The 27220-nt window shown below is 45.3% G+C and overlaps 1 protein-coding gene across 1 annotated transcript; it reads right to left on the bottom strand.

Moving 5' to 3' along the window:
* Window positions 1-1939: 1939 nt before the first annotated feature.
* Window positions 1940-20900, bottom strand: LOC121579523 (transmembrane protein 47-like). The gene is made up of 3 exons (XM_041894177.2): window positions 20576-20900; window positions 11337-11477; window positions 1940-2198 (listed from the first exon to the last, which is right to left on the bottom strand). The coding sequence occupies exons 1-3, from the start codon at window positions 20769-20771 to the stop codon at window positions 2017-2019; spliced, it is 519 nt and encodes a 172-aa protein (XP_041750111.1). The 5' UTR covers window positions 20772-20900; the 3' UTR covers window positions 1940-2016.
* Window positions 20901-27220: the final 6320 nt, after the last annotated feature.

The raw sequence follows: 27220 nt of genomic DNA on the forward strand, positions 1-27220 counted from the left end.
CTCAGTATCCATGGAATTGAAACCAGATGAGATGGGCTGAACTAAAACAGCAGCCCATGCAGTGCATTCCCTTCCCCTCTCTGTCTTAGAAACACAGCCTGCAGGGGAAAACAGTCTGGAGTCACAGAGGGGGAACAACAACGCTGATGGTTTGTTTTGAGGAGCTAATAAACAAGTCATTTAAAACAGCCCCTGAAACGATGGCTTGATTACGTAACAGTGAGCTTCTGTAGAATATCCAGGGGGGAAAAGGAATGTATGGAACGGTAGTTACAGGTGTGCAAAATAATGCAGGGAGGAAAAGGGTGGACTGACTCTAGGAGAATGACTTTGACTTGAATGTATTGTTATACCCATATGCTTACCCATAGCCTGTCAAATGAATATTTCACAAGTGAAATGAATGGCACAGCCTTTGGACGTGTTTGATATTTACATACCCATTACGATGAGAGTCCCTACTATCCAAATGAAAAAAATAGCCAATAATGATACTCCATCACTCTAATGGCACCATAAGCATGTAATAAATGGGAGGTCCTGAACTATTTTGCCTCTGGTGTTTGGCCCCACTTTCATCTAGTGGACAGGAAGCAGCACTGTTAGTGTCTGCGTAGAGCCCTAAGAGACCATCAATATCCTGCCAGCCAATAGCTCCAAACCCCATTACGCTCCAGCCCAGGAGTCTCATTCCCACGTCCCATTTAGCTGTAGAGCCACAAGCAGCCATACTGGTAATGGCAACTATAATTGGATTGCTGCGGCTGTTTCTTTCTGGCCTGCGAGACCCTTGTGTCCTGGGCTGTGGGAGAATGGTATAGCCATGTAAGAAATGTTGCAAGTGGCTCTCTGCCATGCCATTTCCTCCAAAGCAAGGCACCTTTCATTTACCCCCCTCCTCCCCTGCTCAGTGGTACATTCCTGCCATAGCTTTGATTGGGTATTTCTGGGCCCGAGGTCTTACGGTAGGGATGTTAGACAGACTCTACTTGAGTTATGACAAACTAAACATGTGCAACTATTCAAAGACCCTCTGTTATGTATGTTGTTCACATTATTTGTATTCTTCATTGTGAAAAAATTTGAACAGATCCAAAGACTGGATAAAGACCACCAAATCAATTTGCAAAGCTCAGTTGACATAATCCAGAGCCAGAGCTATGCAAAAGCTGAAGACTGCTGTAATAATTCAAAACAAATTAGAAACACATGTTCATTTTTGCATATATATCAGTACTGTTTATTTTACACTTCAAATGTAAGGAGCTGGCAAAACCAGATATGTTTCAGCTATGAAGACACGTAGCTAGGGATTCACCTCTGATCAGTGTTCAGAAACTGCAATTATCAAACAGCAATACATTAAATATACCTTCCTATGGGAGATTGGATAGCAAGATAAATGATAATATCAATACATTAACAATATGATTTGTCATCATGAAATTCTAAACAAAAAAAAATACACCCAATAAAAGGAATATATACCAATCCCTTATATAAACACCTCAGCCCAGAGGGGAGGCGTCAGAGAATCTTCCTTGTTCCTCTACGAATGGAGATCCATGGGATGTGCTGTAGAAAAGGTCTCTGGGAGCCCACTAAGGACAGACAGACACTTTCTCCACACAGCTGTTCCTCCGACTTCATCTCTCCTGTTGATCAGCCAGAGCCAGGAGCCCTGGCTTAGAATAGGTCCTCACACCCTGTCTATAAATAACAGCACGGAGTGGTGTCTGTGAGATATATGTAGGTATCTAAGCTTGTCTATGTGGGCAGAGGAAAGAAGTTTGGGGACATGTGTGTGTATGTTTATGTGTGTGTGTGTGTGTGTTGTCGTACAAGAGTATGAGTGTGAATATTTGTTTGTTTGTTTGTTTGTTTGTTTGTTTGTTTGTTTGTTTGTTTGTTTGTTTGTTTGTGTGTGTGTGTGTGTGTGTGTGTGTGTGTGTGTGTGTGTGTGTGTGTGTGTGTGTGTGATAGATAGAGAGAGTAGGAGAAGGAGAGAGAAAGGACTCAGTACATAGCGTCCTCATACATGTCCGTCCGGAGGCAGAAGAGGATGCCTCCTCCTAGCATGAAGATGGTGGCTCCCCAGCCCAGTCCGTAGCCCCAGTTGAACTCATGGTAGGTCTGCAGGACTGTTCCATCAATGAACTTGATTGGGTAGAGGACCAGTGCACAGGCCTGAAGGACCACTGAAAGAAAGGGAAAAAATCTTGATAAGAAATCCACAGAAAGATGTGAACATGTTTACAGTTAGACTTTGTGCGTCTCCTATCTCTGTATACTATTTTAGGGCCCTATAAAATCCACGTTGCCAACAGAATCACGGAATCCAGACATTAAAACGGAATAAAAAAATGTATTGAACTTATTACAACATTCATTAATATGCCCATGATTATCATAAGACATTAACAAAATGCATCAGTGATTTGTATTTTCCTTCAACTTTCTGAAGAGGCAATGACACAGGAATGCCCCAGTCTGTGTGTGCGCGTTTGTCTACCACTTTGTGTAGCCATTAGCGATGACGCTAATGTAATGACAACTGTCTTCTGGAAGCTGGAAAGGCATTCCCAAAAACCTTCTCAATTAAATGTCAACTACAAAGTAGCCTATGCCTACCTGGCAGAATGATATCATTATTATTTGGCATGGGTCCTCAGATCCTCAAAAAATTCTACAGCTGCACCATCGAGAGCATCCTGACTGGTTGCATCACCGCCTGGTATGGCAACTGCTTGGCCTCTGACCGCAAGGCACTACAGAGGGTAGTGCGTACGGCCCAGTACATCACTGGGGCCAAGCTTCCTGCCATCCAGGACCTCTATACCAGGCGGTGTCAGAGGAAGGCCCTCAAAATTGTCAGACTCCAGCCACCCTAGTCATAGACTGTTCTCTCTGCTACCGCACGGCAAGCGGTACCAGAGTGCCAAGTCTAGGTCCAAAAGACTTCTCAACAGCTTCTATCCCCAAGCCATAAGACTCCTGAACAGCTAATCATGGCTACCCGGACTATTTGCACTGCCCCGCACCCCATCTTTTTACGCTGCTGCTATTCTGTTAATTATTTATGCATAGTCACTTTAACTCTACCCACATGTACATATTACTTCAACTACCTCAACTAGCCGGTGCCCCCCGCACATTGACTCTGCACCGGTACCCCCCTGTATATATAGCCTCCCTACTGTTATTTTATTTTACTTCTGCTATTTTTTTCTCAACACTTTTTTGTTGTTTTATTCTACTTTTTTATTAAAAATAAATGCACGGTTGGTTAAGGGCTGTAAGTAAGCATTCCATTGTAATGTCTGCACCTGTTGTATTCGGCGCATGTGGCCAATAACATTTTATTTTATTTTATTTTATTATCTGCATAAATCCAGTGGCCATTTGTTTTGCAAACTCTGCAATCACATGAGCGCTACAGAAACCTCACTAACCAAACAACAGTCTCTTGTTGGTGTATACTTGCATTAAAGGGTAACTACACCCAAAAATCTAAATTTCTTAGATTTTTCCCAGAAGTGGTCTTCTGATGTGGTTTTAAGCATTGTTGTGGACATAGAATTCTCAATTGTGGTGTTTTTCAATCAATTTAAAAAACGTGATTTGGAAAGAGAAAACTTAAAACGAAAACCGGGAAAAACTAAACGGAGAAAACTGAATTTGGGGTGAAAAAACTGAATCATGCAAAAAATAAAACAGATTTTATAGGGCCCAACTATTTGAGATGTGTCCTGGTAAAAGGGAACCAGCTAGCCATCATCACTTCTGCTTGCCTTGTTGTATGAATGAATGACTAGCTGTGTGCAGGTAGGGAGCTAGTGATGCCAAGGCTGCTGATGGGAAACTGGAGCCATGTGTGAGTCAGAGAGGGAACAACAGCCAGGCTAGCAGGGGGGTGATAGAACCCCAACCAGCCGCTACCCAGGGGGTCCTATCACACCCCCTCCCCTCAGTGTCCTCTACACTCTATAAACCCTGTTCATCCCCCTGGGTTCCTCTCACACTCTCTGTGCCCCTCCCTCAGAGACCCAACAGCTGCTCATTACTGCAGCCAGCAGCCAACTAACAGGCACAACAAACCCAGCCGCCCATGCTCCACCACTCAGTAAACAAACAAAACATACTACTGCATCCTGTATCCAATCTCTAGTTCTCTAATAAAGTTCTAATGCATTCTCCTTGGGTTGACACTGAGAAATGCTCTACCATATGTTGTATGGTTATGGCAGAACATTCTTGGCCTTTATTGACCACAGCCTAAATATAGGATTATTGTAGTGAACAATTCTGGTCCAGCATGTTACACGCTGAACTGAAGTCTGTAGGTAAAAGCCTATTATAATTCTAACTCTTTGTGGGCATATACTGTCAAGTGGCCAAAGCCTATAATCCTGAACTTCCAAAGAAAAGTAAAAAGTTCCACAAGTGTGCCTTTATAACTTGTGAAGTTGTGTTCCGCTGGACTGTGGTCGGACCTATGGTGGCAGAGCTTATAATAGAAAACACATTGGGTCACTCTATAATATCCCTATAGTGACAGAACTTTTATTATGTCTATGCTGTGTTAACGTTTCTCTGTGCACTTTGTATGTGGAGTAGGAAAGGTTTGACGCACTAGTTGCCACACAGTTGTTAGACTGTTATAAGGCTCAGTGAGTGTCCTGTTCATCCTATGGGATAGTCACCAATGTCAGTCGATTGAAATTGGTTATAATACCACTACAGACATAACTATTCACTTTATGATTCACTTTGGTCACATTGTGTAAACTCATCCCTCACATCACATTCCTCACATTCTGAGTCAACACATTCCTAATAAATATATTTAAGAGCAGGGAAGCAGTCACTGTGTGGGCAATGAATCAGAGTGAGCGTTGGTCAGTCTGTGTGTGTGTGTGTGTGTGTACACACACACGGGTGTACTCACGTGTGTGCGGTGAGGCATGTGTCTTCTTCCTACTTTTAGGGTCAAACAGTAAGGCGTCATGTTTAAAGAGGGGGAGAGGAAATACCACAGTGTGGGCTCTCTCTAACTACTGTTCCTTTTCCCTGTGTGCATGTGCACGTGTGAGTGTGTGTATATGTGGACTGACTCAGAGAGGGGACATTGTGTACTTTACTGAGACCCCATCTATTTACTTCCTGCTGGACAAGGCGGCGGGGCCTGGAGGAGAGGAGGGGGCGAGCATGAGACATAAGCCCAGGAACGTGACTGTTGACGGAGGCCAGACTGAGGCGGTTGGGCTGGGGCTGTACTTCTGGCCAGCAGACAGGCACAACACTGAATCTTAGCCTCTCTCTCTGACTGGGGGCATTTACCACAGCCCCCCTCTCCCCTCCATCCTGTGACTGAGGGCTCTCCTGCCATAAGGAGACCTTTATCCTTAACAGGCCTGAAAGCAATTACAGAGAGGGAAAGAAAACACTGCATCTCCCACATTTCTTAGCAAATGACAAACAGCGACAGCATCAGACATTACATCTACCACAATCTATCCCACCACATACTGGTCCTACAGTATTGGAGGCCTTTTGGCTTTTTCTAAGAGCAACTGGCTAAGTAACTGGCTGATGGAACCAATGGTTGCTTGTATACATCCTGACACCTGTCTCTCAATGGACTCCAAGCAGAAAACTTCCCAAGCAGAAAACTTGGGAAAGATATTTGTTTAGGCCCGAGAAAGTGCCGGGAGTGGGAGCAATGGTATTTGTTTTCATTCTACATAAATTCAATAATAGGATGCCTGTCTGTTATATAAGTTTGTTTTATATTGGGGAATGTTGGGGAAAGTGGGACATAGCACAAACCAGGCAAAGGCTTTTGTCTCTGCTTCATCATTGTTTTCAAACCACAAGATGTACTGATTGCACTGCACACTGCTCTATTCCTGACATCACACACACAAACATGCACACACACACACACACACACACACACACAGAAATGCACACACACACTCTTTTTCATTACAAGAACAAACAGAAAAAAGCGATGTTGGTTTTAATATTGCTTCCTTATTTGGCTTACTGTGCTTGTCCCCTCTGTGGATGTTTTATATGGCGATGTATTGGTAGTAATATGCAGCTGTTGATTTGCTACAGTACAGTTCAGAGAAGACAGATAAAAAGTATTGTGAAATGAGTTTGTTTTGAACAATTAGTTAGTTTTAAGAGTTAAATGCTCCTCAGCACTGTCATTCCGGCATGGCCTCTTAATTGTGTTTTCCCTGAACCTGAGAAGGAAAAGCCTAGTGAAGGAGAGAGCAGAGAGAAAGGGGGAAAGAGAGAGAGAGAGCTGAAAATGAAAGAGAGACCATTGAGAGGGGGAGAGAGAGAAAGAGAGAGCAGAGAGAGGGACGAGAGGAAGCAGAGAGTGCAAGCAGAGAGAGGGGGAGCAGACCGAGCAGAGAGAGCTGTGGGAGAATGAGTTTTTTCTTCCTGGATATTATCCATGAAGGAATACATTCCTCTCTTCACTGGTAACTGTGCAAATTCTGCGGCTGCTTTTTCTTGGCACACATCAGCCTGCTTTCTGGGTTTCACAGCAGATCCCTCACCACAGAAAGAGTTAGCTCAACTCCAACTCCCCTCTCATCCCCCCAACCTCTCCTTCTCCACCCTCACAGTCTCAGTCTATTTAGCTTTGTGCAAACAACTTGACTATGTTCTGAAATTGTGAATTCTGTCTGTATGGAGACCAATGTGGTATGAGGGAAAGCATTATACTGTATCTCCATGTTGTGCCTATGTGAAAATGCTGTTCATTGACACCATAGTCCCCTCCAAGCTCATCACTAAGCTAAGGACCCTGGGACTGAACACCTCCCTCTGCAACTGGATTCTGGACTTCCTGACGAGCCGCCCCCAGGTGGTGAGGGTAGGCAACAACATATATGCCACGCTGACCCTCAACACAGGGGCCCCTCAGGGGTGCGTGCTTAGTCCCCTCTTGTACTCTCTGTTCATTCATGACTGCGAGGCCACACATGACTCCAACAACATCATTAGTGGTAGGCCTGATCACCAACGACAATGAGACAGCCCATAGGGAGGAGGTCAGAGACCTGCCAGTGTGGTGCCAGGACAACAACCTCTCCCGCAACGTCAGCAAGACAAAGGAGCTGATCGTAGACTACAGGAAACGGAGGGCCGAGCATGCCCCTATTCACATCGACAGGGATGTAGTGGAGCGGGTTGAGAGCTTCAAGTTCCTTGGTGTCTACATCACTAAGGATCTATCATGGTCCACAAACACCAACACAGTCGTGAAGAGGCTGAAAATATAGGCCCAAAGTTCCTCAAAAAGTTATACAGTAGAACCATTGAGAGCATCTTGACTGGCTGTATCACCGCTTGGTATGGCAACTGCTTGGCATCCGACCACAAGGCGCTACAGAGGGTAGTGCATACGGCCCAATACATCACTGGGGCCGAGCTCTCTGCCATCCAGGACTTCTATACCAGTCATAGACTGTTCTCTCTGTTCTCTCTGCTACCGCACGGCAAGTGGTACTGATGCACAAAGTCTGGAACCAACAGGACCCTGAACAGCTTCTACCCCAAGCCATAAGACTGCTTAATAGTCAGTTAAATAGTTAACCAAATAGCTACCCGGACTATCTGCATTGACCCTTTTTGCACTCATTTTCTGACTCATCACATACGCTGCTGCTACTGTTTATTATCTATCTTGTTGCCTTTTCACTTTGTTCCTAGTTATATGTACATATCTACCTCAATTACATGGACTCAGTACTGGTACCCCGTGTATATAGCCAAGTTATTGTTACTCATTGTGCATTACGTGTTATTACCTTTCTATTATTTCTCTATTTTCTTTCTGCATTGTTGGGAAGGGTCCGTAAGTAAGCATTTCACTGTTAGTCTACACCTGTTCTTTACAAAGCATGTGATGATTAAAATGTGATTTGATTTGTATGTGTTTGGCACAGTATGTCCCTGTATGGTGTTCATGTAGTCAAATCAAATCAAATCGAATCGTATTTGTCACATACACGTGTTTAGCAGATGTTATAGCGGGTGTAGCGAAATGCTTGCGCTTCTAGCTCCGACAGTGCAGTAATATCTAACAAGTAATATCTAACAATTTCACAACATATACCCAATACACACACAAAATTAGTAAGGAATGGAATTTAAGAAAATATACATATATGGATAAGCAATGACAGAGCGGCATGGACTAGGATACAGTAGAATATTATAGAATATAATGTAGTATATACATATGAGATGAGTAGTGCAAGATATGTAAACATTATTAAAGTGACTAGTGTTCCATTTCTTAAAGTGGCCAGTGATTTCAATAGGCAGCAGCAGCCTCTAATGTGCTAGTGATGGCTATTTAACAGTCTGATGGCCTTGAGATAGAAGCTGTTTTTCATTCTTTCGGTCCCTGCTTTGATGCACCTGTACTGACCTCGCCTTCTGGATGATAGCGGGGTGAACAGGCAGTGGCTCGGGTGGTTGATGTCCTTAATGATCTTTTTGGCCTTCCTGTGACATCGGGTGCTGTATGTGTCTTGGAGGGCGGGTAGTTTGCCCCCGGTAATGCGTTCGGCAGACTGCACCACCCTCTGGAGAGCCCTGCGGTTGCGGGCGGTGCAGTTGCCGTACCAGGCGGTGATACAGCCCGACAGGATGCTCTCAATTGTGCATCTGTAAAGGTTTGTGAGGGTTTTAGGTGCCAAGCCGCATTTCTTCAGCCTCCTGAGGTTGAAGAGGCTCTGTTGTGCCTTCTTCACCACACTGTCTGCGTGGGTGGTCCATTTCAGTTTGTCGGTGATGTGTACGCCAAGGAACTTGAAGCTTTCCACCTTCTCCACTGAGGTCCCGTCTATGTGGATAGGGGGGTGCACACTCTGCTGTTTCCTGAAGTCCACGATCATCTCCTTTGTTTTGTTGACGTTGAGTGAGAGGTTATTTTCCTGGCACCACACTCCCAGAGCCCTCACCCCCTCCCTGTAGGCGGTCTCGTCATCTGTTGTGTCGTCTGCAAACTTGATGATTGAGTTGGAGGCGTGCTTGGCCATGCAGTCATGGGTGAACAGGGAGTACAGGAGGGGGCTGAGCACGCACCCTTGTGGGGCCCCAGTGTTGAGGATCAGCGAAGTGGAGATGTTGTTTCCTACCTTCACCACCTGGTGGCGGCCCGTCAGGAAGTCCAGGACCCAGATGCACAAGGCGGGGTTCAGACCCAGGACCTCGAGCTTAATGATGAGCTTGGAGGGTACTATGGTGTTGAATGCTAAGCTATAGTCAATGAACAGCATTCTTACATAGGTATTCCTCTTGTCCAGATGGGATAGGGCAGTGTGCAGTGTGATGGCAATTGCATCGTCTGTGGATCTATTGGGGTGGTAAGCAAATTGAAGTGGGTCTAGGGTGACAGGTAAGGTAGAGGTGATATGATCCTTGACTAGTCTCTCAAAGCACTTCATGATGACAGAGGTGAGTGCTACAGGGCGATAGTCATTTAGTTCAGTTACCTTTGCTTTCTTGGGTACAGGAACAATGAAACACACCTTGAAGCATGTGGAAACAGCCGACTGGGAAAGGGAGAGATTGAATATGTCCATAAACACACCAGCCAGTTGGTCTGCGCATGCTCTGAGGACGCGGCTAGGGATGCCGTCTGGGCCGGCAGCCTTGCGGGGGTTAACATGCTTAAATATCTTAATCACGTCGGCCACGGAAAAGGAGAGGCCACAGTCCTTGGTAGTGGGCCTCGTCAGTGGCACTGTGTTATCCTCAAAGCGGGCGAAGATGGTGTTTAGCTTGTTTGGAAGCGAGACGTCGGTGTCGTCGACGTGGCTGGTTTTCCTTTTGTAGTCCATGATTGTCTGTAGACCCTGCCACATACGTCTCGTGTCTGAGCCATTGAATTGCGACTCCACTTTGTCTCTATACTGATGTTTTGCCCTATTAATTGCCTTGCGGAGTGAGTAGCTACACTGTTTGTATTCTGCCATATTCCCAGTCACCTTACCATGGTTGAATGCGGTGGTTCACGCTTTCAGATTTGTGCGAATGCTGCCATCCATCCATGGTTTCTGGTTAGGGTAGGTTTTAATAGTCACAGTGGGCACAACATCACCTATACACTTCCTGATAAACTTAGTCACAGTTTCAGTGTATTCATCTAAATTATTTCCGGAAGCTACCCGGAACATAGCCCAGTCCGCGTGATCAAAACAATCTTGAAGCGTGGATTCCGATTGGTCAGACCAGCGTTGAATAGTCCTTAGCACGGGTATTTCTTTTTTGAGTTTCTGCCTATAGGAAGGGAGGAGCAAAATGGAGTCGTGGTCAGATTTGCCGAAAGGAGGGCGGGGGAGGGCCTTATAACCATCCCGGAAGTTCGAATAGCAATGGTCAAGGATTTTGGCAGCGCGAGTACAACAGTCGATATGTTGATAGAACTTCGGCAGCCTAGTCCTCAAATTTGCTTTGTTAAAATCCCTGGCTACAATAAATGCAGCCTCAGGTTATGTGGTTTCCAGTTTGCATAAGGTCCAGTGAAGTTCTTTGAGGGCCGTCGTGGTATCGGCTTGAGGGGGGATATACACGGCCGTGACTATAACCGAAGAAAATTATCTTGGGAGATAATACGGTCGGCATTTGATTGTGAGATATTCTAGGTCAGGTGAACAAAAGGACTCGAGTTCCTGTATGTCATGAAACACACACCTCCGCCCTTCTGCTTCCCGGAGAGATTTTTATTCCTGTCTGCGCGATGAACTGAGAACCCCTCTGGCTGGACCGATTTCGACAGAATATCCCAAGACAGCCATGTTTCTGTGAAACAAAGTCTGTTACAGGCCTTGATGTCTCTCTGGAAAGAAATCCTTGCTCGGAGTTCGTTGACGTTGTTAACCAGAGACTGAACATTAGCGAGTAGTATACTTGGAAGCGGTGGTTGGTGTGTGTGCCTCCTAAGTCGAACCAGCAGGCCGCTCCGAGTGCCTCTCCTCCGCCGGCGATGTTTTGGGTCAGCCGCTGGAATCAGTTCAGTTGTCCTTGGGAGAGCAAACAAAGGATCTGCTTCGTGAAAGTCGTATTCCTGGTCATAATGCTGGTGAGTTACCGCCGCTCTGATATCCAATAGTTTTCCCCAGCTGTATGTAATGATACAAAACACTTTCTGAGCTAATAATGTAAAAAATAATACATAAAAAAACAAAATACTGCAAAGTTTCCTAAGAGATAGTCGCGAGGCCGCCATCTTCGTCGGCGCCAGATCGAATAGGGATTGGTTTGTTGGGTTTGTGATGGTTTAGGTATGGTGGACTCACCTGCAGTGAACATGAACACGGCTACTGTGCGGTAGTGCCTTCTGTGTGTCCCCCGGCACAGGGAGATGAGGGCCACCAGGAAGGCCACCAGAGTCACTGCAGCACCGGCCAGCAGCAGCACGAGGGTGGCTATCTGCCAGTCTGCAGGAGGAGACACATGTTACAAACGACCATCACCAATATTGATTCACAGGGTACTCCTACTCTAATCACTCACTGAAATACACCATATATACAAAAGTATGTGGACACCCCTTCAGATTAGTGGATTCTGCTATTTCAGCCACACCCATTGCTGACAGGTGTATAAAATCGAGCACACAGCCATGCAATCTCCATAGATTGGCAGTAGAATGGCCTTACTGAAGAGCTCAGTGACTTTCAACATGGCACCGTCATAGGATGCCACCTTTCCAATAAGTCAGTTCATAAAATTTCTGCCCTGATAGAGCTGCCCCGGTTAACTGTAAGTGCTGTTATTGTGAAGTGGAAACGTCTAAGAGCAACAACGGCTCAGCCACGAAGTGGTAGGCCACACAAGCTCACAGAACGGGACCACCGAGTGCTGAAGCACGTAAAAATCGTCTGTCCTCGGTTGCAGTGCTCACTACCGAGTTCCAAACTGCCTCTGGAAGCAACGTCAGCACAATAATTGTTTGTCGGGACCTTCGTAAAATGGGTTTCCATGGCCGAACAAGCCTAAGATCACCTTGCGCAATGCCAAGCGTCGGCTGGAGTGGTGTAAAACTCGCCATCTTTGGACTCTGGAGCAGTGGAAACTCCTTCTCTGGAGTGATGAAACATGCTTCACCATCTGGCAGTCCGACGGACGAATCTGGGTTTGGCGGCTGCCAGGAGAACGCTACCTGCCCGAGTGCATAGTGCCAACTGTAAAGTTTGATGGAGGAGGAATAATGGTCTGGGGCTGTTTTTCATGGTTCGGGCTAGGCCCCTTAGTACCAGTGAAGGGAAATCTTAACGCTACAGCATACAATGTCATCCTAGACGATTCTGTGCTACCAACTTTGTGGCAACAGTTTGGGGAAGGCCCTTTCCTGTTCCAGAATGACAATGCCACCATGCACAAAGCGAGGTCCATACTTGACTGGCCTGCACAGAGCCCTGACCTCAACCCCATCGAACACCTTTGGGATGAATTGGAACGCCATCTGTGAACCAGGCCTAATCACCCAACATCAGTGCCCGACCTCACTAATGCTCTTGTGGCTGAATGGAAGCAAGTCCCAGCAGCAATGTTCTAACATCTAGTGGAAAGCCTTCCCAGAAGGCTGGAGGCTGTTATTTTTAATTTTTATTTATTTCACCTTTATTTAACCAGGTAAGCCAGTTGAGAACAAATTCTCATTTACAACTGCGACCTGGCCAAGATAATGCAAAGCAGTGCGATAAAAACAACACAGGGGTAAAAAAACATATGGGGTACATATGGGGTAAAAAAACATAAAGTCAAAAATACAACATAAAATATATATACAGTGTGTGCAAATGTAGCAAGTTATGGAGGTAAGGCAAAAAATAGGCTATATTGCAAAATAATTACAATAGTATTAACACTGGAATGCTAGATGTGCAAGAGATTATGTGCAAATAGAGATACTGGGGTGCAAAAGAGCAAAATAAATAACAATATAGGGATGAGGTAGTTGGGTGGGCTAATTTCAGATGGGCTGTGTACAGGTGCAGTGATCGGTAAGGTGCTCTGACAACTGATGCTTAAAGTTAGTGAGGGAGATAAGAGTCTCCAGCTTCAGAGATTTTTGCAATTCGTTCCAGTCATTGGCAGCAGAGAACTGGAAGGAATGGCGGCCAAAGGAGGTGTTGGCTTTGGGAATGACCAGTGAGATATACCTGCTGGAGCGCAGACTACGGGTGGGTGCTGCTATGGTGACCAATGAGCTAAGATAAGGCGGGGATTTGCCTAGTAGTGATTTATAGATGGCCTGGAGCCAGTGGGTTTGACGACGAACATGTAGTGAGGACCAGCCAACAAGAGCGTACAGGTCACAGTGGTGGGTAGTGTATGGGGCCTTGGAGACAAAACGGATGGCACTGTGATAGACTACATCCAATTTGCTGAGTAGAGTGTTGGAGGCTATTTTGTAAATGACATCGCCGAAGTCAAGGATCGGTAGGATAGTCAGTTTTACGAGGGCATGTTTGGCAGCATGAGTGAAGGAGGCTTTGTTGCGAAATAGGAAGCTGATTCTAGATTTAACTTTGGATTGGAGATTCTTTATGTGAGTCTGGAAGGATAGTTTACAGTCTAACCAGACACCTAGGTATTTGTAGTTGTCCACATACTCTAGGTCAGACCCGTCGAGAGTGGTGATTCTAGTCGGGTGTGCGGGTGCCAGCAGCGTTCGATTGAAAAGCATGCATTTAGTTTTACTAGTGTTTAAGAGCAGTTGGAGGCTACTGAAGGAGTGTTGTATGGCATTGAAGCTCGTTTGGAGGTTTGTTAACACAGTGTCCAATGAAGGGCCAGATGTATACAAAATGGTGTCGTCTGCGTGAGAGGTGGATCTGAGAGTCACCAGCAGCAAGAGCGACATCATTGATATACACGGAGAAAAGTGTCGGCCCAAGAATTGAACCCTGTGGCACCCCCATAGATACTGCCATAGGTCCAGACAACAGGCCCTCCGATTTGACACACTGAACTCTATCTGAAAAGTAGTTGGTGAACCAGGCGAGGCAGTCATTTGAGAAACCAAGGCTATTTAGTCTGCCAATAAGAATGCGGTGGTTGACAGAGTCGAAAGCCTTGGCCAGGTTGATGAAGACGGCTGCACAGTACTGTCTATTATCAATCGCGGTTATAATATCGTTTAGGACCTTGAGCGTGGCTGAAGTGCACCCATGACCAGCTCGGAAACCGGATTGCATAGCGGAGAAGGTACGGTGGTATTCGAAATGGTCGGTGATCTGTTTGTTAACTTGGCTTTCAAATACTTTCGAAAGGCAGGGCAGGATGGATATAGGTCTGTAGCAGTTTGGATCTAGAGTGTCACCCCCTTTGAAGAGGGGGATGACCGCGGCAGCTTTCCAATCTCTGGGGATCTCAGACGTTATGAAAGAGAGGTTGAACAGACTAGTAATAGGGGTTGCGACAATTTCGGCGGCTAGTTTTAGAAAGAAAGGGTCCAGATTGTCTAGCCCCGCTGATTTGTAGGGGTCCAGATTTTGCAGCTCTTTCAAAACAATTTGTGTGAAGGAGAAGCGGGGGGGGCATGGGCAAGTTGCAGCGGAGGGTGCAGAGTTGGTGGCCGGGGTAGTGGTAGCCAGATGGAAAGCATGGCCAGCTGTAGCAAAGTGCTTGTTGAAATTCTCGATTATTGTAGATTTATCGGTGGTGATAGTGTTTCCTAGCCTCAGTGCAGTGGGCAACTGGGAGGAAGTGCTCTTATTCTCCATGGACTTTACAGTGTCCCAAAACTTTTTGGAGTTAGTGCTACAGGATGCAAATTTCTGTTTGAAAAAGTTAGCCTTTGCTTTCCTGACTGCTTGTGTATATTGGTTCCTAACTTCCCTGAAAAGTTGCATATCACGGGGGCTATTTGATGCTAATGCAGTACGCCACAGGATGTTTTTGTGCTGGTCAAGGGCAGTCAAGTCTGAGGAGAACCAGGGGCTATATCGGTTCTTAGTTCTGTATTTTTTGAATGGGGCATGTTTATTTAAGATTGAGAGGAAATTACTTTTAAGGAACAACCAGGCATCCTCTACTGACGGAATGAGATCTATATCCATCCAGGATACCTGGGCCAGGTCAATTAGGAAGGCCTGCTCGCTAAAGTGTTTTAGGGAGCGTTTGACAGTGATGAGGGGTGGTCGTTTGACCGCGGACCCGTTACGGACCGCGGACCCGTTATAGCAGCAAAGGGGGGACCAACTCCATATTAATGCCCATGATTCTGCAATGAGATGTTTGACAAGCAGGTGTCCACATACTTTTGGTCATGTAGTGTATGGCTGTATGGTGGAATTGAATGGATCCCCCATAAACTCAGACCAGTGATGAGAGACAAACAGGAAACAAGCCTACTTGTTACAACACAAAACACGTGTGTGTGTATTTGTGGTCAAGAAAGAGTTCAAAATTCCCCAACATACACAGTTCTCTCTAGTGTTTTAATTTAGACAGTGAAGGGAGCTTGATCCACAAAGCTACTTCAAACATGCTCACTTGACCACGTGCAAAACACTTTCTTCCATCTCATACATCTCATCTGCCTCTGCCTCTCCTCTGTCCAGGTTCTGGCTGTGCAGATAGAGCCAAGGTGCAGCGCTCCAAAATCCAGCTGACTGTTCAGTTCTCCCTCAGGTCTGTTGCGTCTCGGTTGGCTGGCTCGCCTCAGAGAACAGAGAGAAGCTCCACTGGAGGCAGATAATGAGCTCTGTCATGTCTTTCTCGCCCCCCAGGTCACCTTCTCCTTTGTCTCCTGTAGTGTTAACCCCACCATGCCCCTGCACCCAGAAGCCCTGGTCCTAATGAGCTCCGCCAGGCAGGCAGATGTTCTCTCTCACTGCCCAGGGAACAACAGAGGGAAGGAGATCTATCACAGAAGCTTATAATGTGACAGCTTTTTGTCTGACAGCACCCTCCGCAGGGTCGTTACAAAACGGAAACATACGGTTTTCAGGGGAAAAGGAAGAGAGCCTGTGACGCCACTTCCGCTTTGTACGTGCGCCTCGCTGTTTACAGTCTCCGGTGAAACATATAGTGGATGACTATAGGTAGTCCGTCTTCAAGAGAGCAAGAGTTGCACCCCTTCTCAAAAAACCTACACTCGATCCCTCCGATGTCAACAACTACAGACCAGTATCGCTTCTTTCTTTTCTCTCCAAAACTCTTGAGCGTGCCGTCTTTAGCCAACTCTCTTGCTATCTCTCTCAGAATGACCTTCTTGATCCAAACCAGTCAGGTTTCAAGACTGGTCATTCAACTGAGACTGCTCTTCTCTGTGTCACGGAGGCTCTCCGCACTGCTAAAGCTAACTCTCTCTCCTCTGCTCTCGTCCTTCTAGACCTATCTGCTGCCTTTGATACTGTGAACTATCAAATCCTCCTCTCCACCCTCTCCGAGTTGGGCATCTCCGGCGCGGCTCACTCTTGGATTGCGTCCTACCTGACAGGTCACTCCTACCAGGTGGCGTGGCGAGAATCTGTCTCCGCACCACGTGCTCTCACCACTGGTGTCCCCCAGGGCTCAGTGCTAGGCCCTCTCCTATTCTCGCTATACACCAAGTCACTTGGCTCTGTCATATCCTCACATGGCCTCTCCTATCATTGCTACGCAGACGGCACACAATTAATCTTCTCCTTTCCCCCTTCTGATAACCTGGTGGTGAATCACATCTCTGCATGTCTGGCAGACATATCAGTGTGGATGACGGATCACCACCTCAAGCTGAACCTCGGCAAGACGGAGCTGCTCTTCCTCCCGGGGAAGGACTGCCCGTTCCATGATCTCGCCATCACGGTTGACAACTCTGGTGTGTGCTCCTTCCAGAGTGCAAAGAGCCTTGGCGTGACCCTGGACAACACCCTGTCGTTCTCCGCTAACATCAAGGCGGTGACCCGATCCTGTAGGTTCATGCTCTACAACATTTGCAGAGTACGACCCTGCCTTACACAGGAAGCGGCACAGGTCCTAATCCAGGCACTTGTCATCTCCCGTCTGGATTACTGCAACTCGCTGTTGGCTGGACTCCCTGCCTGTGCCATTAAACCCCTACAACTCATCCAGAACGCCACAGCCCGTCTGGTGTTCAACCTTCCCAAGTTCTCTCACGTCACCTGCTCCTCCGCACACTCCACTGGCTTCCAGTTGAAGCTTGCATCTGCTACAAGACCATGGTGCTTGCCTACGGAGCTGTGAGGGGAACGGCACCTCCTTACCTTCAGGCTCTGATCAGTCCCTACACCCAAACGAGGGCATTGCGTTCATTCACCTCTGGCCTGCTGGCCCCCCTACCTCTGCGGAAGCACAGTTCCCGCTCAGCCCAGTCAAAGCTATTCGCTGCTCTGGCACCCCAATGGTGGAACAAGCTCCCTCACAACGCCAGGACAGCGGAGTCACTCACCACCTTCAGGAGACACTTGAAACCCCACCTCTTTAAGGAATACCTGGGATAGGATAAAGTAATCCTTCTACCCCCCCTTACCCCACACCCCCAAAAAAAAAAAAAAAGGGTAAAGTGGTTGTCCCACTGACTATCATAAGGTGAATGCACCAATTTGTAAGTCGCTCTGGATAAGAGCGTCTGCTAAATGACGAAAATGTCAAATGTAATGTCTGTCTTCGAGATGAAGTTCTTGCCACAAAGTCGAAAGACACCACATACCAATTTTGTAGGTGTCAACTTTGTCGGAGATTCCATTATCGCTAGATAGTGCTAGCTAATATCTGGCTAGCAGCTAGCTACGACACGTGCTACCTTGCTCTCTGAAGTTGTTTCCATCCGGAATATTAACAAGGCGACACTCCATCTTAACTCCTCCTCCACATTTACTGGAATGGTTGAACAGTGCAGAAGATAACCTCCCCCTACAGTGTTTTTTCTGTTTGTCTGACAGAGACAGACCATCAAGCTGGGAGAGGGTGTGGCTGGCTGGGCACAACAGGGGAGGGCACAGAACTGAGCGAGAGGGTCCTATCAGAGGAGACAGCCAGGGTTAACCTGCCTCTCCTGATCACAGCACCCATCTGGTGTCCTACCAGCCTCTTTGCTCTGCTCTGTGCTGGAGCCTTGAGGCAGTAATAAAGCTGGCTGCAGTGGCAGTAGCATCCTCACTGAGGCTTTCCCTAACAGCACATTCTACTCTGCTGGGAGGCTCAGCCAAAACAGCTACTGAGATACTGAGAACCAGTAGAGGAGAAGGAAGAAACTCAAAGGAAGCAGCATGTAATGTTCAACGAGACCAACAATAGAGCCCCACAGTGGAGGTGTCATAATACCCATACAACCTAGATGTCAAACAGGGAAATGGTTCCATTTGTTTTTCCACCATTCATTTTTCCCATAGGGGATTTTAGAAACACTTAAAATAAGGGCTGTATTTCATATAGGCTTACCCTGGCGTGAATGCCATTGTGCTGTGCTTACTTGAACAGGAAGGTGGCGCAGCGGTCCTTCTTGTGGGAAGATTTTGTCATGAAACTTAGTCATCAAAGTCTGGCATTCTCTGGATTTATGGTGCTTTCAAGACAACTGGGAACTCTGGAAAAAACAAGGTCGAATCATGACGTCAGTGATCTTCAGGTCGGAGCTCTAGAAAGAGGCTTGAGTTCCCGACTTGGAATTCTGAGTTGGATGACTGTTCAAAACGTGTTTTCCTAGTCGGAGCCTGTTTTTTTCCAAGTTCCCAGTTGTCTTGAACACACTGAATTCTGATATTTCCCAGTTCAGAGTTTCCATTTGTTTTGAACGTGGCAGAAGTCATGCTGGATTGAGAGCATGGCCAATGTATTAAACCTTTTGTGGCCCATGGTATTGCGTGTGAATGTTTATCCATTTAAGCTTGGAAAAAAGAAACTTAAACCCACACACCCTCTCCACCGAATAGCAGGGGAAGCAAAATAGTGATTACTTTGCAACGCTTGCAGTTAGCCACTGATTCCTTCCAAACCACTCAATGTTGAATTTGCGATTTCCAACTTGTTGTGTAATGTTTATGTCCAATGGCCGATGAGCACCGATACGTTTTATTTATAATTTATCTTCATATGACTGAAAAGGATTTGCCAGTAGATTGTCGACTTGATTCATGATGATGACTGCTAGCTTGCTAGCTAAGATTTTGAAAGTATGATGTTGACATGATAAGTCCAATCAAATCTACGGTAGATATAACATGATTTGACATCATTTTATCTGTGGCCAATGACCTTGAGCCTTCTTGGATGGGCACTTCTAATGTAAATCTATGGCAGCACCCAAGGGGGCTTGAACTTTCTAGCTCTCCTTGTAGATTGTGTGTCCCCATGAGTGACAGCAAACTGAGCCAATCACGGAACAACTAGAGTTGTTGCCCCTAAATATGTGGCTTAGGCCTATGTCGGAATGCGTGAGAACATCCCTCCTTAAACCGTGAAATGTATCTATGATGATGCTTTCAGGCCATAACCACGGCCCCTCTATCCCCATTTAAAGAGAGCGAGAGGGAGAGAGACTCACAAAAAGAGATAACAAAGCAAGAGTGCCCTCTCCACCAGAGGAATGCAAGAATAGGTGGAACACTGCTATGCATTCACAACCCACTGGGCAAAAACTGCCTGAATCAACGTGGTTTCCACGTCATTTCAACCCAAAAAATCTATGTGATGACATTGAATCAACGTGGAAAACAAAATGTAGGCTAAATCAAACCTAGACGTTGAACTGACGTCTGTGCCCAGTGGGAAAGCTCTACAGAGGTCAGTGGAGCACCCAGATGGTACATCATGGGGACTAATTGCTCAGCAATACAACGCTCTGCTGAGAAAGAAAACTTCACATTACAACAGATCAACAAACATTCTTAGCAAACATATTCCACTCATGACAGGAGTGGCAAGGAGTGGAATGTAATAGTGGCAAGTGGCAAAGAGTGGAATAGCTGAACAGAGAAGGAAACCAGGCTACAAAATATTGCCCCTGGAACGCAAGTGTATCTGTGGAGCCGGACCAACAGCGATGTTGAACAAGCAAATTACAGTACATTAACAATGGTCCATTGTTTGATCTCTTCATCCATGATGTACATACAGTAGATATTCACCGTAAATTCCAGGTATTTCTCTCACTATAATCCGATTGCTTTACGCATTGTTTCTGTATCCATCTGGATAAGTCTATAATATGTATGTGTATGCTATAGAACTTCAACAAGGTTGAGAAAGAGAAACAACCGCATCAGAAGACCCCCAATTTCTATGCCATGGCGTGTAGGCTATATCAGGCTTTAGGTCTTTAGCCATGTTTTATAGAGTTTGTTATAGATAATGGGCCTTAAGAGCAGGGATTTAAAGCATAAAAAATACCAATATCACAATTTTTGGGTTCCTATAGTAATAGTCCCTTTTCATTCGCTGCCAACATACTTCTACATTATTTTGGGAGACAAGGATTATAACTCATTTTGGGGATCCCTTTTCATCTGGATAGAAAACCACTTGAAAGTCATCATTTACATCAACATACAGAAGAATTTGAGAAAAAAATCATGCTTCTTACCAGATGTGAGGGTGGAAAGGCATCTCCAGCCAGCCTCTGTTTCAGTGCATGATTCCCATAGCGACAAAGAAAACCGCTCTGCCGTTACCCAGGCTGGACTCAATAACGCTACGATGTCCAGACACAATGCCAGAAATACACAAAGTAAAGCAATCAACTTGAATGGTCGGAAAACGTACATTTCATTTACAGACATGTTTTCATATTAAGTTGACTTCGATCCACGCGTGTTGAAATTGAGGAGAGAAGAAAAGCTGCGACAGCGTCCTCCAGCACCCTCAGGTCCGAAAGTTCAGAATCGACTGTAGCGAGTTGGGATGAAAACCCTCATGAAGTCCTCTCCTTCCCGCGTCTGTCTGTGCGCACAATGCACTTTATTTAGATCCCGTGCGCCCCCATCTGGTCAACTGATATGACATTGGCTGTTAACTGGAGCACAATGAACCTAATGGATGGCCTTTGGGATGGATTTGTCCTTTTTCAACTGGATTTGTCCTTTCATGGTCTGGCTCTTTTGGTATCTTTGCAGTGTAAATACTGTATAAACCTAGTTGGCCATTACTGAAGATGTCAGAGCAAGAGGAGTAAAGGCTTTTTGAAGATGATGAGATGTAGGCTTTGTCTCTATGGCTGATGAATTATTGAGAAAGAGAGAGAGAGAGAGAGAGAGAGAGAGAGAGAGAGAGAGAGAGAGAGAGAGAGAGAGAGAGAGAGAGAGAGAGAGAGAGAGAGAGAGAGAGAGAGAGAGAGAGAGAGAGAGAGAGAGAGACACACACACACAGTAGAACCATGGAACAACCACAGATGTACAAATATCATCACCAGACATCTGGTACTCTTCTGGAGAGTGCCTATCTGTACCTCAAGACCCAGTCTGCATAGGTGGCTGGTGACTTCAATTTGCAGGTCTAAACTTTTATGCACACAGTGGATCCAGAGTGGTTGATTAGAAATCTCAGACCTTTTCACTACTATATCTGCCCCACTTGAGTCCATGTTCAATCATACACTATGTATACAAAAGTATGTGGACACCCCTTCAAATTAGTGGTTTCGGCTATTTCAGCCACACCTGTTGCTGACAGGTGTATAAAATCGAGCACACAGCCATGCAATCTCCATAGACAAACATTGTCAGTAGAATGGCCCGTACTGAAGTGCTCAGTGACTTTCAATGTGGCACAGTCATAGGATGCCACCTTTCCAACAAGTCAAATTTCGTCCCTGCTAGAGCTGCCCTGGTCAACTGTAAGTGCTGTTATTGTGAAGTGGAAACGTCTAAGAGCAACAATAGCTCAGCCGCGAAGTGGTATGCCACACAAGCTCACAGAACGGGACCGCCGAGTGCTGAAGCACGTAGCACGTAAAAATCGTCTGTCCTCGGTTGCAACACTCACTACCGAGTTCCAAACTGCCTCTGGAAGCAACGTCAGCACAAGAACTGTTCGTATTGAGCTTCATGAAATGGGTTTCCATGGCCGAGCAGCCGCACACAAGCCTAAGATCACCATGCGCAATGTCAAGCGTCGGCTGGACTGGTGTAAAGATCGCCGCCATTGGACTCTGAATTAGTGGAAATGTGTTCTCTGGAGTGATGAATCACACTTCACCATCTGGCAGCCCGACAGACAAATCTGGGTTTGGTGGATGCCAGGAGAACGCTACCTGCCCGAATGCATAGTGCCAACTGTAAAGTCTGGTGGAGGAGGAATAATAGTCTGGGGCTGTTTTTCATGGTTCGGGCTAGGACCCTTAGTTCCAGTGAAGGGAAATCTTAACGCTACAGTGTAACCGGTGTGAAATGGCTAGCTAGTTAGCGGTGTGCGCTAGTAGCATTTCAATCGGTGACGTCACTCCCTCTGAGACATTGAAGTAGTTGTTTCCCTTGCTCTGCAAGGGCTGCGGCTTTTGTGGAGCGACGGGTAACGGTGCTTGGAGGGTGACTGTTGTCGATGTGTGCAGAGGGTCCCTGGTTCAAGCCCAGGTAGGGGCGAGGAGAGGGACGGAAGCAACACTGTTACAACAGCATACAATGACATTCTAGACGATTCTGTGCTTCCAACTTTGTGGTTACAGTTTGGGGAAGGCCCTTTCCTGTTTCAAAATGACAATGCCCCCGTGCACAAAGCGAGGTCCATACAGAAATGGTTTGTTGAGATTGGTGTGGAAGAACTTGACTGGCCTGCACAGAGCCCTGACCTCAACCCCATCGAACACCTTTGGGATGAATTGGAACGTCGACTGCGAGCCAGGTCTAAGTCCCCGCAGCAATGTTCCAACATCTAGTGGAAAGCCTTCCCAGAAGAGTGGAGGCTGTTATAGTAGCAAAGGGGGGACGAACTCCATATTAATGCCCATGATTTTGGAATGAGATGTTCGACGAGCAGGTGTCCACATACTTTTGGTCATGTAGTGTATTTTAATGGAAAGACATTATATCTTCCAGAAGCAGGAACATCTTATCCCACTGGGCACACACTGGTTGAATCAATTTTATTTCCACGTCATTTCAATGAAACTACGTTGAACCAACGTGGAATAGACATTGAATTGACATCTGTGCCCTGTGGGATGTTTCAGGACCATAGTGGCACAATTATGTACCTTCATGTCTCAATGGTCTACTCTATGGCAGGTGGCCTTGCTTTCTGTGAGAGAATATAGTGGTTTGATTCATACTGTCCTTGGCCTTGATTTTACTTTGAAAAGCAATGGACATCAAACTCTGTTGTGAGTCAGTCAGAATCCCATCCATATTCTTCTCACAAACACAGTAGGCTTGAATAGCAACTGTGGCTTAAATCAACTGTGGAATTGAATGATTGAAGAGAGCATAATCACTGTAGCCTATCCTTAAGTGTCTGAATATAGGTATAATATATACTGAACAAAAATATAAACGCAATATGCAACAATTTCAAAGATTTTGCTGAGTTACAGTTCATATAAGGAAATCAGTGAATTTAAATAAATAAATTAGGCCCTAATCTATGGATTTCACATGACTGGGCAGGGGTGCAGCCATGGGTGGGCCTGGGAGGGCATAGGCCCACCCACAGGGGAGCCAGGCTCAGCCAATCAGAAGATCCCGCTGGTGAAGAAGCCAGATGTGGAGGTCCTGGGCTGGTGTGATTACACGTGGTCTGCGGTTGTGAGGCCGGTTGGACGTACTGCCAAATTCTCTAAAGCGACATTGGAGGCGGCTTATGGTAGCGAAATTAACCTTAAATTCTCTGACAACAGTTCTGGTGGACATTCCTGCAGTCAGCATGCCAATTGCACGCTCCCTCAAAACTTGAGACATCTGTGGCATTGTGTTGTGTGACAAAACAGCACATTTTAGAGTGGCCTTTTATTGTCCCTGGCACAAGGTGCACCTGTGTAATGATCATGCTGTTTAATCAGCTTATTGATATGCCACACCATCAGGTGGATGGATTATCTTGGCAAAGGAGAAATGCTCACTAACAGGTATGTAAAAAATGTGTGCACAAAATTAGAGCGGCACAAGCTTTTTGTGTGAATGGAACATTTCTGGGATCTTTTAAATCAGCTCATGAAACATGGGACCAACACACACAAACACCATCACCACCACCAGAGGATCAAATTAAAATAAAATAAAATGTTATTTTATTCATCACATGCGCCAAATACAACTGGTGTAGACTTTACAGTGAAATGCTTGTTTACGAACCTTTCCCATCAATGCAGAGTTTAAATAATAATACAAATAAAATGGTAACTAACACAAGAGGAATAAAGTAAAATATACAAGAATGGAGCTATATACAGGGAGTACTAGTACCAGACCAATGTGCAGAGATACGATATACATGAAGGCATCCGGATAGATAATAATAAAGGTAAAATAAAGAACAGAGTAGCAAAATAGATAGGACCATAGATAGGACACTGCGCATGAAACATGATTGTAATCTCATATGAAGAAGAAAACTATATGGATGGATACAATTTAATGAATTAAAACCCTTATGCTCCCAAAACCAATGCCTTCAGTCATTGGTTCGACGTTCAGGGTATTGTATGAGAAAGCCCAGTCTATATGAAGGAGATTTTATTTTTTATTTTTTACAGAATGCAAGGTCACTGCTTCTGTTTTTGACACAAGACTCATCCGTTCATGAATTGTTTAAATGTCGCCGGAGGAGGCAACGAGAAACGCGGTCCCGACAGTGCGCAAAAAAAACTACAAAATATATGTATTTATTTTCACCTTTAGAACATATTAGAAATCCATTTTAAATCCCTTCAAATTAAGCGGGGACTTTACGCAATATTTGTGTCATAAATTTGCTCTCATAGAGTGACGTACCGATCGTCCAAATAAAGAAAACGGGAAGAGCGCACTCAGGCGTCACAGAAAACCGCGCGACCGCGTCCTTATTACACACACCTCAAAATCAATAACCTACTACCGTGTATCCTCGAAACCTGACCTCGGACTGGCCAACGGACTGTATTCACCAAACTGTTTGAATTATGTGGATAATTGCGCATTCAAATGTAATTGGGACATACATTGGGCATTGCGCGACTGGACATAACAATTTGTTCACTTGAAACCCGGAGTCTACAACTTGATGACAGTATTGTAATATTCACCATGATGAATGGCCAAATAATCTGGAGGAACTTTCTTACCCCAAGCCCTGATGGGTTTTCCAAAATGTTATTCAACTCCAGTGACGAGCACATCTGGACAACAACTGTCGCGCAAATAGGACGTCAAGACCCAAGGCTACCAAGTTTGTCGACATACCTTGGACTTTTTGTATGTTTGCTTTTATTTTTGATTGCAGTGTTGATCGTGATGCTTTACCGAATCAAACACAAAATTGCTCCGTTGCCCTCGGACATGGAGAACGCCGGTCATATGGAGATGTTTCCAGATCAAGTTGAACTGGCCGCCGTGTAGCATCATTCGGACCATCGCGAAGCCCACTCTGATGCGTCGTCCTGCCTCTCTCATCACTTTTGTGCTGATCAAACCAGTCTAATTGTTTTGTTATTTATATGCTATAAATGTTTACACCTATCAAATACTTGTACATTTAAGCATTTTTTGTGTGGCACATATGCTAATTTGAGACCTCCAGAGACATGTTCCTGAAAAGAACATCATTCTTGACTTAAAACGTTCTAACAATGTTTGGAAAATATTTGTCTATCTTGTGATCTCATAAACCAAATGAAAACGTTCTGTTATGTTCTGGGTACCTGTCTTGTTATAACTGGGGTGCTGTTTTGATAAACAGATGATATTGTAAAGTTCCTCTCACCTTGCTCAGTAGGATGCAACCTACTGCCAAATGCCAGCTAAACAGAATTGCCAGCTAATTCTGGATCATTGAAGCAGTGGCAGTGCTGAAAAATTATCAGAGAATAGTGCCATACTTTTGACTATTTTGGCAAATAATATCTCCACATCTAACATTTAAGACCTGCGGCTGTGGATCCTCTAGTAGTGTTTATTTTTATTTTTAATATACATTGCTATTACAGAGCCATTATTTCACACAGCACAGTGAATCAGTTAGGAGAGCATTTATTTCTTATTTATTGTGTAGCCTACAGGGTTAACTTGCTGAGGTGTTTTGCTTTTTCAAGTGCACTTTATTTTATCCAGTTTTAATTAAATGCTAAATTAAAGCTCCGGCAGGAGATTAACATTAAAATATTTCTGTATTTGGCTATTCACAGATCAGTCTGGTGCCTGAGCTGTGTTGGGAAGATAATGGACTCAGTGCACATGAAAGCTAATTGAGGCAGAGTGAGTTCCTGGTAGGGGTTGGGTACCCTCTTGTGATGAGAGCCCCCCCACCCCCATCTGTAGCATCTCCTGCGTAACAGCGAAGGGCCTGACATACATTGTAGTCATTTAGCAGATGCTCTTATCCAGAGCAACTTACAGGCGCAATTAGGGTTAAGTGCCTTGCTCAAGGGCACAGCGTCAGATTTTGTCACCTAGTCGGCTCAGGGATTTGAACCAGTGCCCTTTCGGTTACTGGCCCAACGCTCTTAACAGCTAGGCTACCTGCCGATATCAGCGCTAAGGGTCAGACTCAAGGCAGGCTAGAAAACTGCTAGAGATCTGTCTGTCTGAGGTGTTGGCTCATCTATGTTACCATAACAGGATGTAATTAAGAACACAAAGACCATATTTATATGACATTTGACTTACAATTCAGCCTGGATTTTACTAAGATTATTTTACACAATGTATGTGCCTTCTTGAATGTACTGTTGGTCTCTCACTCAATATCTGTGTAGGATTATGCTGTGTATCCCTTTTGTGCATGCAGATTATTCTGCTTCCTTTACCAATGTGTGCATCTTATTTGTATTTCTATGACCACCCTTTGCCCCTTACCTACCTTTCACTTTGTGTCATTGCACTGTTAGTAGACCTATTACTTTCCTACTGTTGGTGCACATCTCTCAATTCTCTCCTGTGAGTGATGATATTACTTTGATTAAATTATCTGCAGTATATGTCTTTCTTAATTTTATACAATTTGACATGTGTTTTCTAACTGACAGTAGCTGCTGCTCATAAGCGGTGATGGAGGAACAGTCTATCTTCACAGCCGGCCACTCCAATTTCACCCCCTCTATTGACTC

The sequence above is a fragment of the Coregonus clupeaformis genome, chromosome 13 (genome assembly GCF_020615455.1).
Source record: "Coregonus clupeaformis isolate EN_2021a chromosome 13, ASM2061545v1, whole genome shotgun sequence".
In the NCBI taxonomy this organism is placed as follows: domain Eukaryota; kingdom Metazoa; phylum Chordata; class Actinopteri; order Salmoniformes; family Salmonidae; genus Coregonus; species Coregonus clupeaformis.

What these genes read in the sequence shown, in the direction of transcription:
- LOC121579523 (XM_041894177.2), bottom strand. Translation starts at nt 20,771, where the DNA reads ATGTCTGTAAATGAAATGTACGTTTTCCGACCATTCAAGTTGATTGCT. An exon ending in CCTTTCCACCCTCACATCTG is followed by an intron (nt 11,478 to 20,575) that starts GTAAGAAGCATG and finishes CTCCTCCTGCAG; the next exon opens with ACTGGCAGATAGCCACCCTC. An exon ending in CGTGTTCATGTTCACTGCAG is followed by an intron (nt 2,199 to 11,336) that starts GTGAGTCCACCA and finishes CCTTTCTTTCAG; the next exon opens with TGGTCCTTCAGGCCTGTGCA.